This window comes from Vitis riparia, chromosome 19, assembly GCF_004353265.1.
Source record: "Vitis riparia cultivar Riparia Gloire de Montpellier isolate 1030 chromosome 19, EGFV_Vit.rip_1.0, whole genome shotgun sequence".
Lineage (NCBI taxonomy): Eukaryota > Viridiplantae > Streptophyta > Magnoliopsida > Vitales > Vitaceae > Vitis > Vitis riparia.
Genome location: NC_048449.1, coordinates 1,978,643 through 1,996,759, shown reverse-complemented (window position 1 = coordinate 1,996,759; position 18,117 = coordinate 1,978,643). Strand labels below are relative to the sequence as shown.

The window sequence follows — 18,117 nt, the reverse complement described above, 5'->3', positions numbered from 1 at the left end:
CCACCTCTACCCCGACATAATCCCATTTAGCACATAAAAATAATAACAAAATAACAAAATATTTAAGAAGTGTTTTTGAAAACAACATATTTTCCGTTTCAAACATGCTTTTCTGTTTTTTTTTTATTCCAAAAAACAGAAAACTGTTTTTAAAAACAACAACCAAACATGGTGTGAGTCCCTTTAAAAGAGTTTCCATTAAAAATACTACTCATAGAAACATTGCATTTAAAAGTTATTAAACTAAATTCACCCTGTATTTTAAACTTCATATCAACTTTACAAGTAGAGGTGTACTTTTCTCCTTTTTCAAGATGGAGATCTCCCCACTCTGCGGTTGACTTGATGACAGAAAGGGGCTTTCACTAATCAATAGTGGTGAGTGGTAACCAGTAAAGACTCCCATTCTTTATGGAACCTTACCCTCACTTTGAATACAAAGTGGGCAGCTTTGTGGAAACTGGGGTTGACAATGAAAGAAATGAAAATAACAGATGGACTAAGGAATTTGAGGACTTATTCCATAAATTTGGATGAATTTGGACTCTGAATTGAGTTTAGGGGCAAAACATGGGAAGAAGCTATCGACATCATCATGCTGAGAGACAATCCATCTCTCAACCGATAAACCTTGGTTCTAAGACCAATTCTTGGTTCAGTGTTCAACAGATGTCCGACCCATCCGGGCAAGAGTAGTGAAGCTTCATAAGGTCTTTCAGTTCATGTGCAAGTAGCCTGCATCTTCACAAACATATCTATTTCACCAAGCCTCTCCAAGATATTGCCTAAATCGTTACATCTTTCATGCAGGTCAAAGCTTACTCAACAAGGAATTTCACTACCTTAGAACCGTTATAATTACGGCCACCATTTACCAGAGCTTCGATCGTCAATTCCCCTGTCATCAAGTCACCAACTTCCTTGACCTTTCGACAATGGGCAAGCGTATCAGCCCCATATATGACCTTATGACTTTGCAGAGACCTATGTTTTTGGTAAACAGCCGCTCAGGACTAGTTCCTATGACCCCCTTTATGAGGAGGCATCCCTTCTCCCAAAGTTATGGGGCTATTTTGTCAAGTTCCTCAGAGAGATTTGTCTTGTGCCCCTAGGTATTCCCTACCTTTTTTTTGATAGATAAAAGCAATCGTATTAAAAAGACAAGTATACATGATGTATACAAGAAACCAAAAATAAAAAGGCATGGACCCCTAGGTATTCCCTACCTACCCACCTATGTCAGTTTAAGGTATAGGTGTATAGGTACTCTCTTCAGTTGAAGGTCATTCGAATTTTTCTTAGGAGTATGGCATGGGTTACTTCAGTGTCATTGCACCTGTTACTCAAACATTGGTTCAGAGCATCCATCATGACTCCCATCTCAGGATAAACTGGAAATATCATCAGAAAGAGGAGCTACAACTGGGCGGATTAACTATGATCTTCTCTACTATAATATGAAATTATACAAAACCATACATCAAGTTCTGTTATTTGAAGCTCGTTTATTTATAAACAAGACTTCTGTGCATGGCCGTGAACTGAACGACATATTCAAATATGCATTCAGATTTTCATTTCAGTCTTTCTACTAACTTCAGCAGTAGTAGGGGGGAAATACTCTTTACTGGCTTGAGAAAAGCATTACCTTTGCAAGCTCTAGTGCTTTACCATGGCCGAAGAACTTCTCAACGATTGCAAGTGCAAACTCCATGGAAGTTCCGGGGCCTCTGCTGGTAATGAGGTTGCCATCAACCAGAACCCTGTTCTCGATTTCACTCTGATTGGACAGCTTGCTACACATTGCAGGAAAAGCTGTGGCCTTCTTTCCCTGGATAAGAGCAGATTATATTTCTCAACTACAAGCACTGAATATAAGGAATCTAAAGCTGAAGTTCAAGAATTATTCAGTAGAAGGAACAATTTGGAATTCAGAAAATATATGGGACATGGTAAAGCAGAATATTGACAAGAATTTAATAAAAAAATGGGGAATAAATATGGTGACATATATGAGGAACCCATTAGCATAAATAATGCCTAATTCAAGAATTATGAATATGTTATAAAATCCGGTTCTATAACATTGATGAATTCATGCATAGTTTTTTTTTTTTTTTTTTAAAATAATAATAATAATAATAATAATTTGGAGAATTTGGTCCCAATTATGAGAATATTGAATAAAAAAATCAGTAAACGATGCTACCTTGAGTAAGCCATGGGGCTCCAGGACGAGAGCTGGGGATGCACATATTGCTCCATATGGTTTATTTGACTCCCTCTGATTCTTTAGCAAATTCACCAGTTTTTCTGAGCTGGCAAATGCTTGGGCACCACCTATTCCACCCTGCAAATATTTAGCATAAGATTAAGCTTAATTGGTTGGTAATGACAAATGGGAGATGAAAAACCCAACTTACTGGCAAGACGATTAGGTCATATGAAAGTTTAACAGCTTCATCAAGAAGCACATCTGCCACTAGTTTCACTTTTCGTGAAGCCACAATTTCTAATTTGTCTTCAACAGAGGCCACCACAACATTTGCCTTTGCTCGACGCAGAACATCAATGATTATAACAGCTTCCATTTCTTCTGTGTCATTAGCAATAGGCACAAGAATCTGCAAGGAAACTAAAGTTAATTATCCGCAACTCACAAAGAACAGTTGCTTCCAATTAGGTGAAAATATCTGGAGTTATGAGACATATCATAATTATACAGTGGACAACAAGAAGCGGAAGATCAGATTCCATACCATCTCATTATTTAAGAATATCTGCAGTATTAATATGCAAGTTTCATTTTAGAAATAATGCAAAAGTCACATGAGCCTAAGAAAAGGAAATACAGAACTTAGGCAACTTGTACTTGCATGTAAGCAATATATAAGTACAGTATGAACGCAACAGCTTTTAATTCTGCTTAGTCAAACCACACTTGCCTGTGGAGTTGAGAGATATAAAAATTGTACATTTGGGTGGATGAACAATAAAATATATTAAATTTGTGGTGATATCATCGAACCCGAAATGTAGGCTCTAAATATTGAATTTTATAATGCTGTTTCATTCTAGAGACATTAAGCATGATAATCTTGTGCTCGGAAGGATCCAGAAATTTATAAAATAAAAGGCATCCTAAAAGACTTCAACATCCCCATTCATTTACCTCTTCTTCTCCTTTTTATTTTTATTTTTTTCCATTTCATTTTATTCTACTTTTGTGCAACTAGAAAACTAGAATGTGAAGGAACTAGCGGTTCCTATGAGACAAATGGAATAAAAACATAAAAAGCAGGAAGTGTCCACAACAGAAAACCATATTTAAATTTTAGAGGCCAAGTTGAAGCCCAGTCATAGAAAGAAGCAGAATACAAAGCCCTGGAAAAGTGAAGTAAAGAAGGGAGATATGGTGAGGAACAGTGGAGAACAAAGTGAAAAAAAAGGCCAAAAATATACAGGCAGATATCATGGCAATCAGTGAAACATGACCATGCATATAGCAGAGATGCATGCAGTTTTAAATAGACATCACTAAAACCAAATGCTTGGATAAATCATGCAGCAATAAGATATAACAAGCATAACCTGATGAAGGAGAAGAATGATAAGAAAAAGAAAAACAAAGAAAGGAAGAGATGCAGAGCTCAAAACATTCATAACTGCACCATCCAAAATCTGCACATTGTATGGCAACTTGAGAGAGAAAAAGGGGGCACAGAAGGTGGGTTTTGGGCAAGTGTGTCGGTTATGGGTGTGCTTGGGGTTGTAGCTGTGAGGTGGGTAGTCAACAGGCCAGAGAATAGGAGAAAAAACAGAAGCACTAAAAAATTATAACAGAAACTATCAAAATCTCACCTGAGGATTGTCACACTTCCAATCAATCGGATTTAGCTCAGCCATGATGAATTTATCCCCAAGATTGGAACACATCACCTGAATATACCAGGGGGGAAGATGTCTGTTACAACAGAATCTACAGAACAGCAAGAGCATGAATAACATGAAATGCATATGCAGAAGTGTAACTGAGTCGACAGATATGTAAGTCAAGACTATTTGTTGATAGATGTTTCCAGAAACCATGCATTGCAGTTCAACAATAGCAAAAGTTTAGCCTATAAATTGAGTGTTAAGGCAGCAGCTACAGTTTCCAACTATTTTCTTTTTTTTTGATAGGAAACCACTACAGTTTCCAACTATTCAGCATCAAATATCCCATTATGGTGAATGTTAAGATTATCACTCGAGGCTTATGACAGCAGACAGCATCAGAGAGTTCCAGTAATGACATATCACATTAAATTAGGACAGGAGCATACAAGTACATATGAGCACAACACAATATTGCTATTGCCGCCAACTCAATAGAGTAACTTCCTCAACCATGTATGTTTTAGTCAACCACAAGTTCAAACACCATAACCTCACCATATACAGCTACAACCTCTCAATTATCAATCACAGAAGCTAAAGCACTACTTCATTCAAGATGAGGGTCCAAGGGCTGAAACAGGAGTCCTGAACATCAACTTAAGGTAACAACTCAACATGCAACAATGAGCAAGAATAACCTAAACACGTACACATTGTAAGTTTTTCACTTGTCCAACCAGAAAATCTATCAAAACTCTTTCAAGGATTATTACAAAATTTGATAATATGCAAGGTACTGTAAACTATCATCTGGACTCAGGTAAACACCAGAAACTGTTCCCATAAGACAAAATTATCTGAATATAGTCAATGCAACATTATATCAAATTAATAACCACAGATTTGGACTGCAATACAGACAGCAGTGAATCAATTTGGTAGAAACATACTTGGACAGAAATGCAGTTTTGGGGACTCTCCTATTTGGTTAAGAAGAGGGGGGAATGAAATGGATTCCAGAAATTCCCTCATCCACATCTTTTGAAGGTTCTGGAGCCCAAATACAACATCAATGGTAAATAGACCTACCAGTTTAATAGAAAGAATAATTCTTTCACACCAGCACAAATCTGAGAGATATTATGAGGCATTAGATCTGAGATGTGCTCTTCATGTGCACCAGTCCAGGGACCATGTTTTCAAGTATAGGTTCGATTAAGTATCAGTTGACCCCAATTCAACTAGATACTAGCAACTTTGTATGCTTTAACATGCAAAAAATAGTGAAAAATCACAAACAATACATTTCATATTTTAACAATGGCATGAACTATACGTCCAGTCATACAAAAAATAAAATAAAAAATTCAAACAGAACTATCATGCCTGGTTATCCCACTTTTACACAAGCAACCACTAGCAATATCTTGTCAAGCTATCAAGCTTTTGGGTGACTAAGGTATTAAATATTGGATAGGATCTACATGCGATTACATTATTATATGCTCTTTCAACAGGAACATAACAAATATTTCAGTGCCATCCTAGAAGTGTTTGTAACCAATATAAAAACTAAACATCCATTTCTATGATCTAACATAATTTAGATTTTTTTTTTTGATAAGTAAATAAAATTAATATTTAAAAGTGCCAAGAAGGGGATAACGTAATTTATATATCAAATGGTCCTTTGCCACACTCTAGCAAGTTCATAAATGTCTTCTTACCATTTTGCACTCAATGAACAAAAGCTTGATAGCTGGAGAGATTATATCCTCAGGAACTTTATTTTACCAATTTTTCACTTTCTAAAATCTTCATTAGCACCAAGTAAAGCACTGTATCAGTTATTATCATTAATACCCTTCCTAACACTCCCACCAAGTCATTTTGAGAGACAGATTTATTCCTTAGATTCATCAATAATTTTTATCACCAAAACTTAAGAATTTTTATCAGACCAAACTTTCCCAGAAAAGTCCACATATTCTGATGCACATGTAAAATATAATCAATGAAAATAAAGGACAAAAGCAGAAACTAAATACCAGTGGCCCAGAAACTTCATTAGCTTTCTCTTTTCCATATAATTGCTCAACCAAAGAGACTGAGAACTCCATAGTAGTGCCTGGTCCACGACTCGTCACAACTTTGCCATCCTGTTGGACTCTTGATTCAACTGTAGTTGCAGTGGAAGACAATTGCTCCATGAATGATGGATAACAGGTTGCCTATTGAAAACAAACATTGCAGCAACTAAGAAACTCGATGAGGTGAATCTCCAAGTGCTATACAAGGAAGAAAACGAAGAATTAAGAAAAATTTTCTGATCTAAGTTATTTAAAGTCAAGTTTAATAGTTATTTGAGTCTTGCCTCTTTCTAGTATATACTTTTCTTTACTTATAAAAAAAAAAAGGTTATTTGAGTCTTCACTTAAATTTATAGAACTTTCTTTAAAAATTCGCCATTGGAACAAGTTTCAATACTTCAAGTGTCCTATTTTCCAAAAGCTATTTTTTTATGGAAAAAAAAAGAGAATTTTATTTCTAAAAGTTTCTATTTCATAAAAAATTTAATTTTTAAAAAGTTTCTATTTTGTGGAAAGTGTCATGATTTGAGGGAAAAAATGAGATTCCTAACAAGTTGCAAATAAATGAAGTTTCTGTTTCATGGTCATATTCAATTTTTATGAATTTCTAAAGTCTATAAATATAGCTAATTGCTTTAAAATGAGATTAATTGATGATCGATAAATAATACCAATTTTTCAGCATATTGTGCAATTCCCAATAGTCATGCTCCATTGTTTCTCTTTTGGGTGAGATTCTTAGAAGACCTTAGTGAAACTTTAACTTTTCTATCTTTTTTCCTTTCCTGTCTTTTATTTTCTTTTCCCTGTCTCTCCTTAAATCCTAAAAAAGTGAATCCCTAGCCCACCAATTTCATTTTAGACAACCATCCCCCAAAGTGGTTCTACATCAAAGCTAGTCCGTCATTAACATCCAATCAACAATGACAACGGTTATAACAGCAAAAACCCAGAAACAAAATATTGATATGTGACCAATCAAGTGCTTCTTACCTTCAAACCTTTCATCAAACCCCATGATCCAAGTGCCACAGCAGGTGCTGCACAGATTCCAGCATAGAGCTGCCCATCAGCAGCATGCTTCTTTACCATGCTTTCCAGAATGCCACAATCCCTGAGAGTGGCAGCACCTGGCATTCCTCCCTGTGATGTAAAGCCCCAATTTCAATCTAAAACATTTTAACAGACCAAACTCACAACAAGCACACATACACAGAGAGAGAACATTCATCCAAATGTTCTGAATTCTGATAGCAGTCAAAATAATTTCAATAGCCTATTTCAGGTGTCATAGTTAAGATATCTACCTGAATAGTATAAATATTGTACAATTATAAATGAACAATTTCCTTTCAACTCCAAATGTTCCCATTCAGCCTCACACAAAAAGGAGATGGTACATGTTCCCTCCCCAAACATAAATTACATGATGTTTCTAACACAAACATCATCCATAAACTTGCAGAATGGTTGACATAGATAGTTATCATAAAAATTTAACTAGAAATTCTACTATTAAGTTACCTCCAGAAGCTCTTCTATAAAAGTACCATCCAAACACACCAAAAAATACCAAAACTTTCAATTGAGAGGTAAACTCAAGTTATCAACAACAAGGATAAGCATTGATGAAAGGGAAAGAGTTTCGCTCCACCAAACTCAAGAACAAAATCAATCTCATCCCATTTTCCAAATTTGGAAAAAAGTAACGTCCCAGAAACTCATCATTTTCTTTTGTTAAAATTGTCTGCCCTTTCAGAACACCAAAAAAATAAAATAAAATAAAAAGGTAGAAGAAAAACAAATAAAGATCTAACATTTTCAATAACACCGCATTTCAGGCCAAAACATCCTACCAACTGATCTTCTGCGTAGTTAACAATTTTTTCTGTTTTCAACAATAATAATAATATGAAAATGTATGTATTAACTAAAACTCTCCCTTTCTGGAAATGAAAATTCAAAACCACGACTTTTTAGTTTTTACCAATTCGGCTACTTTATAACAGACCCAATCCAGTAGAAATATCATATCTTCTCGGATCCCAAATATCCACAAACTCAATACTCAACATTCAAAATCCCAATTCCTTTTTCTCAGCAACCAAACAAAATGCGGGAGATAGACATAGAGATAATACCGGCAGCGAAATGAGATCGAAACCAGTATCAACGCAGTCAGAAATTAGGGCATCCGCAACAATCTTCACGCCATGGCACGCATCAACTTGAAGCCGCTTCTCCACAGAAGCGACGGTCACATCGGCACCAGCTCGCCGGAGCACATCGATGGTGATCACCGCCTCCAGCGGCTCCGAGCCGTGGGCGATCGGAACCAAAACCTATAATAAGGAAACCAGAAAAAAAACAAAGCCAAAAAAAAAATTATCCAAATTGCGAATCTGACAGGCAGAAGCGCTTCTTCTCCAAAGAAGAAATCAGTACCTTACGAGAAGAAGAAGCCATGGATGCCGAGACGGAGAGAGAGAAGGGCTTCTGAGTGAAACGACGTCCTGGAGGGATGCGTGTGAAGGGAGAGAGTGGACTCAGTGGAGTGAGGTGGCGTAAAGCCATTTTATAGCGCGCGTGCTGCTGGAAGCATTACAGTGGCTGCTTGCTTGTGGATATGCTTGAAAATGGAAATGGTCTCTCAAAAAAATTAATTTAAAATATTTCTTAATTATTTTAATATATATATATATATATTGGAAACTCATAATAAAAAACATTTTTTTCTAAAATATTTTTCATAAAAATAAAATGCAAAATTTTTAAAATTATTTTTCATATTTTTTTCAAATATATTACTCTAAATGCTATAAAAAAAAAAATTAAAACACCTCAATTCTATTCTTAAAAAATAATTTATTTTTAGGATAAAGTTTCTAAAGTTTTTTCTTAAGCAATTTGAGAGGTCGTTTGAATTCTTTGTCTGAAGGAAAATAAGTTCTTGATAACAAGATGACATTCGGAGGAATTGGAATAAGTGTTGGGCTTTGTGGAGCCTAGTTTTGTTTGATCCAATTTGACGACCCGACCCGAATAATATTGCATGGCTTTTTAATGGGAGAGAATATTGTAGTCGTCAGGTTGTACTCTGAATTCTTCCCTGATAATAGTGATATCCCTGCAACTCCGTGGACGTAGGCAAATTACCGAACCACGTAAATACTGTCTTGTGCGTGTGATTATCTTTTCTTTGGCGTGTGTTTTCTTTAATTTTGTTTCTCACGGGTTGGGAATTCGGTTTAATTCCCTACAACTGGTATCAGAGCCTAGGGTTAGGTTTGAGTGGGAGCAATGGCAGAGGAAGCAGGAAAGGCGTCTGGAATAGAAAAGTTTGATGGCACAGACTTTGCGTATTGGAGGATGCAGATTGAAGATTATCTTTATGGGAGGAAATTGCATCTGCCTCTTTTGGGGACAAAACCTGAGAGTATGAAGGCTGAGGAATGGGCGCTTCTTGACAGACAGGTTCTAGGAGTTATTAGGTTAACTTTGTCTAGGTCTGTTGCACATAATGTTGTAAAGGAGAAGACCACAGCAGATTTGATGAAGGCTTTGTCCGATATGTATGAAAAGCCGTCCGCAAACAATAAGGTGCATCTGATGAAGAAGTTGTTCAATTTGAAGATGACAGAGAATGCATCAGTAGCACAACATCTGAATGAATTTAATACAATCACAAATCAATTGTCGTCTGTAGAAATTGATTTTGATGATGAGATTCGTGCTCTGATCGTCTTGGCTTCTTTACCAAACAGTTGGGAGGCAATGAGGATGGCAGTAAGCAATTCTACGGTAAAGGAAAAGCTCAAGTACAATGATATACGAGATTTAATTTTGGCTGAGGAGATTCGCCGAAGAGATGCAGGTGAAACCTCAGGATCTGGTTCTGCCCTAAACCTTGAGACAAGAGGCAAAGGTAATGACAAATATTCAAATCGGGGTAGATCAAATTCCAGAAATTCTAATCGGAACAGAAGCAAATCTAGAGCAGGCCAACAAGTACAATGCTGGAATTGTGGGAAAACAAGTCACTTTAAAAGGCAATGCAAAAGCCCTAAGAAGAAGAATGAAGATGATTCTACTAATGTTGTAACAGAAGAGGTACATGATGCATTACTTCTTGCAGTAGACAGTCCACTTGATGATTGGGTTTTGGATTCAGGAGCTTCGTTTCATACCACTCCACACCGAGAAATCATACAGAATTATGTTGCAGGTGATTTTGGTAAGGTGTATTTGGCTGATGGTTCAGCCTTGGATGTTGTGGGTCTGGGAGACGTCCGGATATCGTTGCCCAATGGGTCTGTTTGGTTACTGGAGAAGGTTCGACATATTCCTGACCTGAGGAGGAATCTAATTTCTGTTGGACAACTTGATGATGAAGGACATGCAATACTATTTGTTGGTGGTACTTGGAAGGTTACAAAGGAAGCTAGGGTATTGGCTCGTGGAAAGAAGACCGGTACTTTGTATATGACCTCATGTCCAAGAGACACAATTGCAGTTGCTGATGCAAGTACTGATACAAGCCTATGGCATCGTAGACTTGGTCACATGAGTGAGAAAGGGATGAAGATGCTGTTGTCAAAAGGAAAACTACCAGAATTGAAATTCATTGATTTTGACATGTGTGAAAGTTGCATCTTAGGAAAACAAAAAAAGGTAAGCTTCTTGAAAACTGGCAGGACACCGAAGGCTGAAAAATTGGAACCAGTACACACTGATTTGTGAGGGCCTTCTCCGGTTGCATCCCTAGGAGGTTCAAGGTACTACATCACTTTTATTGATGACTCAAGTAGAAAGGTATGGGTTTATTTTCTGAAAAATAAATCTGATGTATTTGAAACTTTTAAGAAGTGGAAGGCCATGGTTGAGACAGAAACAGGTTTGAAAGTAAAATGTTTGAGGTCAGATAATGGAGGAGAGTACATAGATGGATGGTTCAATGAGTATTGTGCTGCACAGGGAATTAGGATGGAGAAGACCATTCCTGGGACACCACAGCAGAATGGTGTGGCTGAGCGCATGAACAGAACTCTCAATGAGCGTGCTAAAAGTATGAGGTTGCATGCTGGACTACCAAAAACTTTTTGGGCTGATGCTGTTAGCACTGCAGCTTACCTGATAAACCGAGGACCATCAGTTCCCATGGAGTTCAGACTTCCTGAGGAGGTTTGGAGCGGTAAAGAGGTGAAGTTTTCACATTTAAAAGTTTTTGGTTGTGTTTCTTATGTTCATATTGATTCTGATGCTCGTAGCAAACTTGATGCAAAGTCAAAAATATGTTTTTTCATTGGCTATGGTGATGAGAAATTTGGCTATAGGTTTTGGGATGAACAAAACAGGAAAATCATCAGAAGTAGAAATGTGATATTTAATGAACAGGTTATGTACAAGGACAGGTCAACTGTAGTGTCAGATGTTACAGAGATAGATCAAAAGAAATCTAAGTTTGTCAACTTAGATGAATTGACTGAAAGTACTGTCCAGAAGGGGGGTGAAGAAGATAAGGAGAATGTAAATTCACAGGTAGATCTAAGTACACCTGTAGTTGAAGTTCGCAGATCTTCCAGGAACATTAGACCTCCGCAGCGTTATTCACCTGTTTTAAATTATCTCCTGTTGACTGATGGCGGTGAGCCAGAGTGTTATGATGAAGCCTTGCAAGATGAGAATTCAAGCAAGTGGGAGTTAGCCATGAAGGATGAGATGGATTCCTTGTTAGGGAATCAGACATGGGAATTGACTGAATTGCCAGTAGGAAAGAAGGCTTTGCACAACAAGTGGGTATACAGAATAAAGAATGAGCATAATGGTAGTAAACGTTACAAGGCCAGATTAGTTGTTAAAGGGTTCCAGCAGAAGGAGGGCATTGACTACACAGAGATATTTTCTCCAGTTGTGAAAATGTCAACAATCAGACTTGTAGTAGGAATGGTGGCTGCAGAAAACTTACATCTTGAGCAGTTAGATGTAAAAACAGCATTCCTTCATGGTGACTTGGAGGAAGACATTTACATGATTCAGCTAGAAGGGTTCATTGTTCAGGGACAAGAGAGTCTAGTCTGCAAACTGAGAAAGAGCTTGTATGGCCTTAAACAAGCTCCTAGACAGTGGTACAAGAAGTTTGACAGTTTTATGCATAGAATTGGGTTCAAGAGATGTGAAGCTGATCACTGTTGCTATGTTAAGTCTTTTGACAATTCTTACATCATATTACTGTTGTATGTGGATGATATACTTATTGCAGGGTCTGACATTGAGAAGATTAATAATCTGAAGAAGCAATTGTCCAAACAATTTGCAATGAAGGATTTGGGAGCTGCAAAGCAAATCCTTGGTATGAGAATCATTAGAGATAAGGCTAATGGTACATTGAAGCTTTCACAATCAGAGTATGTGAAGAAAGTTCTCAGTAGGTTCAACATGAATGAAGCTAAACCAGTGAGCACACCCTTGGGGAGCTATTTCAAACTAAGCAAAGAACAGTCACCGAAGACAGAAGAAGAAAGGGACCATATGAGCAAGGTGCCCTATGCCTCAGCTATTGGCAGCTTGATGTATGCTATGGTGTGTACAAGGCCAGACATTGCACATGTAGTGGGAGTTGTGAGCAGATTCATGAGTAGGCCTGGAAAGCAGCATTGGGAGGCAGTCAAGTGGATTCTAAGATATCTGAAGGGTTCATTAGATACATGTCTTTGCTTCACAGGTGCAAGTTTGAAATTGCAAGGTTATGTAGATGCTGATTTTGCTGGTGATATTGATAGTAGAAAGAGTACTACTGGGTTTGTTTTTACTCTAGGTGGTACAGCTATATCATGGGTTTCAAATCTACAGAAGATTGTTACTTTGTCTACTACAGAAGCTGAGTATGTTGCAGCAACTGAAGCTGGAAAGGAGATGATTTGGCTACATGGTTTCTTAGATGAATTGGGTAAGAAGCAGGAGATGGGCATTCTACACAGTGACAGTCAGAGTGCAATTTTTCTTGCCAAAAATTCGGCTTTTCATTCAAAGTCGAAACATATACAAACAAAATACCACTTTATCCGTTATCTTGTTGAGGATAAACTGGTAATACTTGAGAAGATTTGTGGATCTAAGAACCCTGCAGACATGTTGACTAAGGGTGTCACTATTGAGAAGTTGAAGTTGTGCGCAGCTTCAATTGGTCTTCTAGCTTGAGAACAGGAGGATGAGTTGTAGGGATGAGGGATTGTTTCTTGGAGGATAGCGGTTTGATGTTGGTGATTGGACTAGTCTCCAAGTGGGAGATTTGTTGGGCTTTGTGGAGCCTAGTTTTGTTTGATCCAATTTGACGACCCGACCCGAATAATATTGCATGGCTTTTTAATGGAAATTTATTGAGGCCTGTTGGTTCGTTTAGCCCATTGTGGAACCACCCTTTATGATTAGGGTTTTTTAGTGTGGTGGGGTTGTCGTGTTATATATATAGAGAGAATATTGTAGCCGCCAGGTTGTACTCTGAATTCTTCCCTGATAATAGTGATATCCCTGCAACTCCGTGGACGTAGGCAAATTACCGAACCACGTAAATATTGTCTTGTGCGTGTGATTATCTTTTCTTTGGCGTGTGTTTTCTTTAATTTTGTTTCTCACGGGTTGGGAATTCAGTTTAATTCCCTACAATAAGAACAAAAACTTGGTTTTGAAGAAATTGTTTTTTTAAGATATCCATTAATGTGATAAATTCGAATATTTTATTTCATCACCCCAATAAAAAAACCAAGAGTGATCAAAAGGGCAAAATAAAAAAGGTATAGTACAAAGCGTTAATCATATGACTTTGAGCTAAAAATTTGAGAAAACATTTTTGTTTTTAAATTGATAAGATATCCATTACCTAACAAGAGATATATTATTGGACACCTTCATAATGTTTCAATTTTCTCAAAATTTGATATGAAGCCTAGATTTTAACAAATTCAACTTCATGAAAATAATAAGTAAAAAATTGTATTCACTGTTTCATTCTAGCGTTATAAATGAATGTGATGTCTTTTGATTTGAAGAATGCTCATTCAAAATTTCAAAATATAATGAATGACATTTTCAATTCATATACTAACTTCTCCTTAGTATATATTGATAATGTTCTTATATTTTCAAATTATATTAAACATCACTTTAAACACTTAAATATTTTTCAAAAAATTGTTAAGGAAAATAGCTTAGTTGTGTCGGTCTTGGAATCTATCAAGGTATGATGGTATAAATATTGCCAATAGAAAAACCCAAATTTGATTTCAAAAAATAAAAATGGAAAAACATTTTCCAAACTTAATTGATTTAAGTTATCATAAATAAACTTGGGATTAAATGAGGGATAACAAGGGAACAAATTCGGGGTGGGTCACCTCGTCCCTACCCGCCCCACCCAAACCCTTTTAACTTTTTATTGAAATTACTTTTAATATGTTTTAAATTATTTTAATTACATTCAAATAAATATATTTTATAAATGATTAAAATAATATAATAACTTATTTAAAATATATATATATCTTATTATTGTATATATATTTATATTAAAAATAGAAAAATAATAATTTAATTTAATTTTTAAAATTAAAATTTATATATAATTGGGGCAGGGTGAAACAAAACAATACCCCAATCCATACGAAACTTGGGTGTTTAAAAAATTCTCAAATTCATTCAAAACTCACTTATTTAAATTTCAAACTTGTTTCGCTATATGCAAACGAATACCGAAAAAATTCGTCTCATTGTCATCCTTAGTTTTGAGGTGGACCATAAATAAATTGTCAAATAATATCCTTAGATGTTATAAAAAAAAAAATTATAAAAAAAATAAAAAAATCATCATGATATAAAATACTTCAAAGCTTGATAAAATATGGTTTTCCAAATATTGTAAATTATAAAAACAAGATTTAAATATTTGGTAGAACTAAATTATTCCATTATTATGAGCATGTATGGTATAAAAATAGGGATATTAAAATTTTGTATCACTTATTTTATTTAAATATAAAAATTAATATTAAATTAAATAAACTACCGTACCATTTAAAATCTAATTATTTTTATTTAAAAAAAAACTTTTATACTGTATTTTAATTAAATTTAAGTAAATATGTTTGTAAATAGTTCTTCTTTTTATATTTTATAGTGAGTGGTATAAATTATAATTAATGATAGAGAATGCTATGAAATAGAAGATGATTAGAAAGAAGAAATGTGTAAAAAAATATTGAAAATAAGTCATTTAAAGGCAATGGACAATTATTATTAGGTTCCGTCATGGAAAGCTTCGTATTGTGGGGTGGATTGTTGTCTCTTACGATCAAAATGGATTGATGATCATATTTAATATTTTAAAATATTTTATTTATCCTAATTGGACATCAATATGGCAATAGAGTTAAGGCTATGGGTTTGAGTAAAAATATAAAAGGATTCTTTTGGAGGAAGGATTTGCATAACAATAGAATGAGTTTTTTTTGTATTGTTTCATTGAATTTTTTATTTTATTTTTTATAATTAAGGACAAGTTAAGGTATTATCTTATCCTGTCTTGTCGTGCGCCATTATATGCATAATTAATTTTAAAAATAATAACTTCATTTAAAATTTTTAATTTATTATTGGACACTAATTTTAATTTGAGGCTTTTCTTACATGACAGACATTAATTAGCTTTTAATGATTAAAATTAAATTAAATTTAAAATTTAAAATTTATTTGAAAAGTTATCAAAAGATAAAAGCCAATTTTTACTAAAAGATTGTAAAAATAAGTATAACATGTGAATTAATTTATTATCTTAAGCCCAATGATGATCACCCAAGCGAAAAGGATATCCAATATTATAAAAGATTTCATCTACCCTCTCACTAGATACCAATTGATTTTCAATATCAAAACGAAATTTAATATCAGGTAATCGTATTTATACATGGATTCTAAGTTTCATAACAATTTATGACCAATGTATTAATTATAAGCTTAAGGACAATTTGTTATATTTTTATTTGAAAATTTGTAAAGAGATAAATTAAAGTCGATTTTTACTTAAATATTATATAAAAAAAAAAAAAGTATGACGTGTGAATCGATCAGTTGTCTTATAAACCATGGATCATTCTTGATAATCACGAATTACCAATTGAAACAAAAGAAATCAGAGTTTTGGTTTTATAATTTTTTTCAAATTACAAGGAAAAATATTATACTTAAATTTAATGTTAATTTATTTATACTCAATTACTAAAATGGAAAATACAATAAAGGTTTTCAAGTAATAGGCGTGCATTTTCTCTTTTTAAGAATTTACAAATACAACATCACTATGTTTATTTATAAAAAAAATAAAAAATAAAAAAAATATAGGAATTTACTAAAAAGGACGTAGTAATTTTTCATATCCAAATAAGCTTAAAAAAACCTTACCAAATATAAATTTACTAAAAATGAAAAATTTATTCAACAAAATTGTTCTAGACATTTCAGGTAGATTTTAAATGGGTAAAAAATATATATAAAAATGTTGATTCAAATAAAGTATAAGAAACGGGGCATTAATGACGATGACAAGGATGATATGGGAGGGAAACCAATTAAATTTGAAAAAAAAAGAAAAGAAAAACTCTATGATCACTTTCTATTTCAAAAAAATTCAAATCCTACCAAATTCTAACATTTTGGTAAAAAAAAAATTAAAGGTTTAAAATCTATTGTAAAATTATATTCAACCTCAACTCTTCATAAATTGCTTTGGCTTTAATGGTAATTATTTAAGATTTGATTCAATTCACTTATTAAAAAAAATAATCAATTCGATTATTATTTTTTATCTCTTCATCTAAAACACAATAAATTCATAAAGGGGAAGGCTAAACTGACTTTATACTATAAATTTTACTATAAAATCAAGCATAAATATCACACAATCATATTCTTTTATTTTAAAATATCGAACTTGCATGTGTTATATTCAATGAGAAGTCGACATAAAAAAAAATGCAAGTATTGAATAACTATTTATACATCAAATGCCTTTTAAAGATAAAGTTGCTCATAGAACACGCATCTCCATAGTTTAATAAAAAACCACAATTTCTAGGAGTCTTTCATATGTAAGAAAAAGTTATCACAATCAATATTTTAGAGCAAAATAGGTATAAGAATAGTCATAGAATATTCAATCTAATTATAAAATCAAAACACCCTTTTCATAGCTGATCATATACAATTAGATATCATGAATGATTCTTCTTGTAGGTTTTAAAAAGTGAAAATCTATATTGATCCATAAGTTGATGTAGAAAAATTCACATATCAGTGTAACGGTTTAAAACAAAGAAACGGTTGATTCTTCATAATTGATTATCCTTAACATATGATTGGACATTTCATTCCGAGCATGCAATCAATCATCAAGTATAATGCTCATTTCAATAGGTTTCAAACATCAAAACCCTATATTTGTCTTATGATTAAGTAAATTCATAATTCAATTATTTATGGAAAACAAAATGGCATATAAAAATTACATCTTTGTTCGCTACTCAACTTGCATTCTCTCATGCAACACTTTGCTTAAATTTCATGCAAATGCCCACGTAGTGCAAACCCCCTCCCTAGGAATGACAATGACAATGGTGCTTGGCAAATTAAATAGCCTTGTTGCTAGGCCCCATCAAGTGTGAACTCTTGCTTGAAAAAAGTCACAAAGCCTGTTTTTCCTCCTATTATATGTATGGTTGCCGCGTATGAAACTTCAACATAAGAGACATTGATCACTATTTGATCAGGTAAAACCGATAATGTATAGATAGTAACTATAACAAAATAAAGACAATTAATCATTAAGTAATTATGTTATACGTCATGGATCTAACAACGACAATCATATCTCAAAAGACATCGATCACTTTTTAATTAGGCAAATGTGATAATTTATGAATGTAACTATATTCTAATAATAGTAATTAATCCATTAAGTGATTACATTACACGTCGCAAGTCTAGCAATGCATTATGAACTAAAAATAACTTGCATTTGTCTCATATATGGAACAATTCTTTGTCGAGTAATTCATCATTGAACATAGTACATATGATCCGATCCCCTCCCTTGTCTTTTTAA

At 34.2% G+C, this 18,117-nt stretch overlaps 1 protein-coding gene across 1 annotated transcript; it reads right to left on the bottom strand.

Moving 5' to 3' along the window:
- Positions 1–1,383: 1,383 nt before the first annotated feature.
- Positions 1,384–8,567, bottom strand: LOC117909472 (protein DJ-1 homolog B-like). The gene is made up of 8 exons (XM_034823516.1): positions 8,415–8,567; positions 8,111–8,311; positions 6,963–7,112; positions 5,928–6,110; positions 3,862–3,939; positions 2,424–2,624; positions 2,210–2,350; positions 1,384–1,831 (listed from the first exon to the last, which is right to left on the bottom strand). The coding sequence occupies exons 1-8, from the start codon at positions 8,541–8,543 to the stop codon at positions 1,625–1,627; spliced, it is 1,290 nt and encodes a 429-aa protein (XP_034679407.1). The 5' UTR covers positions 8,544–8,567; the 3' UTR covers positions 1,384–1,624.
- Between the last annotated feature and the right edge of the window lie 9,550 nt (positions 8,568–18,117).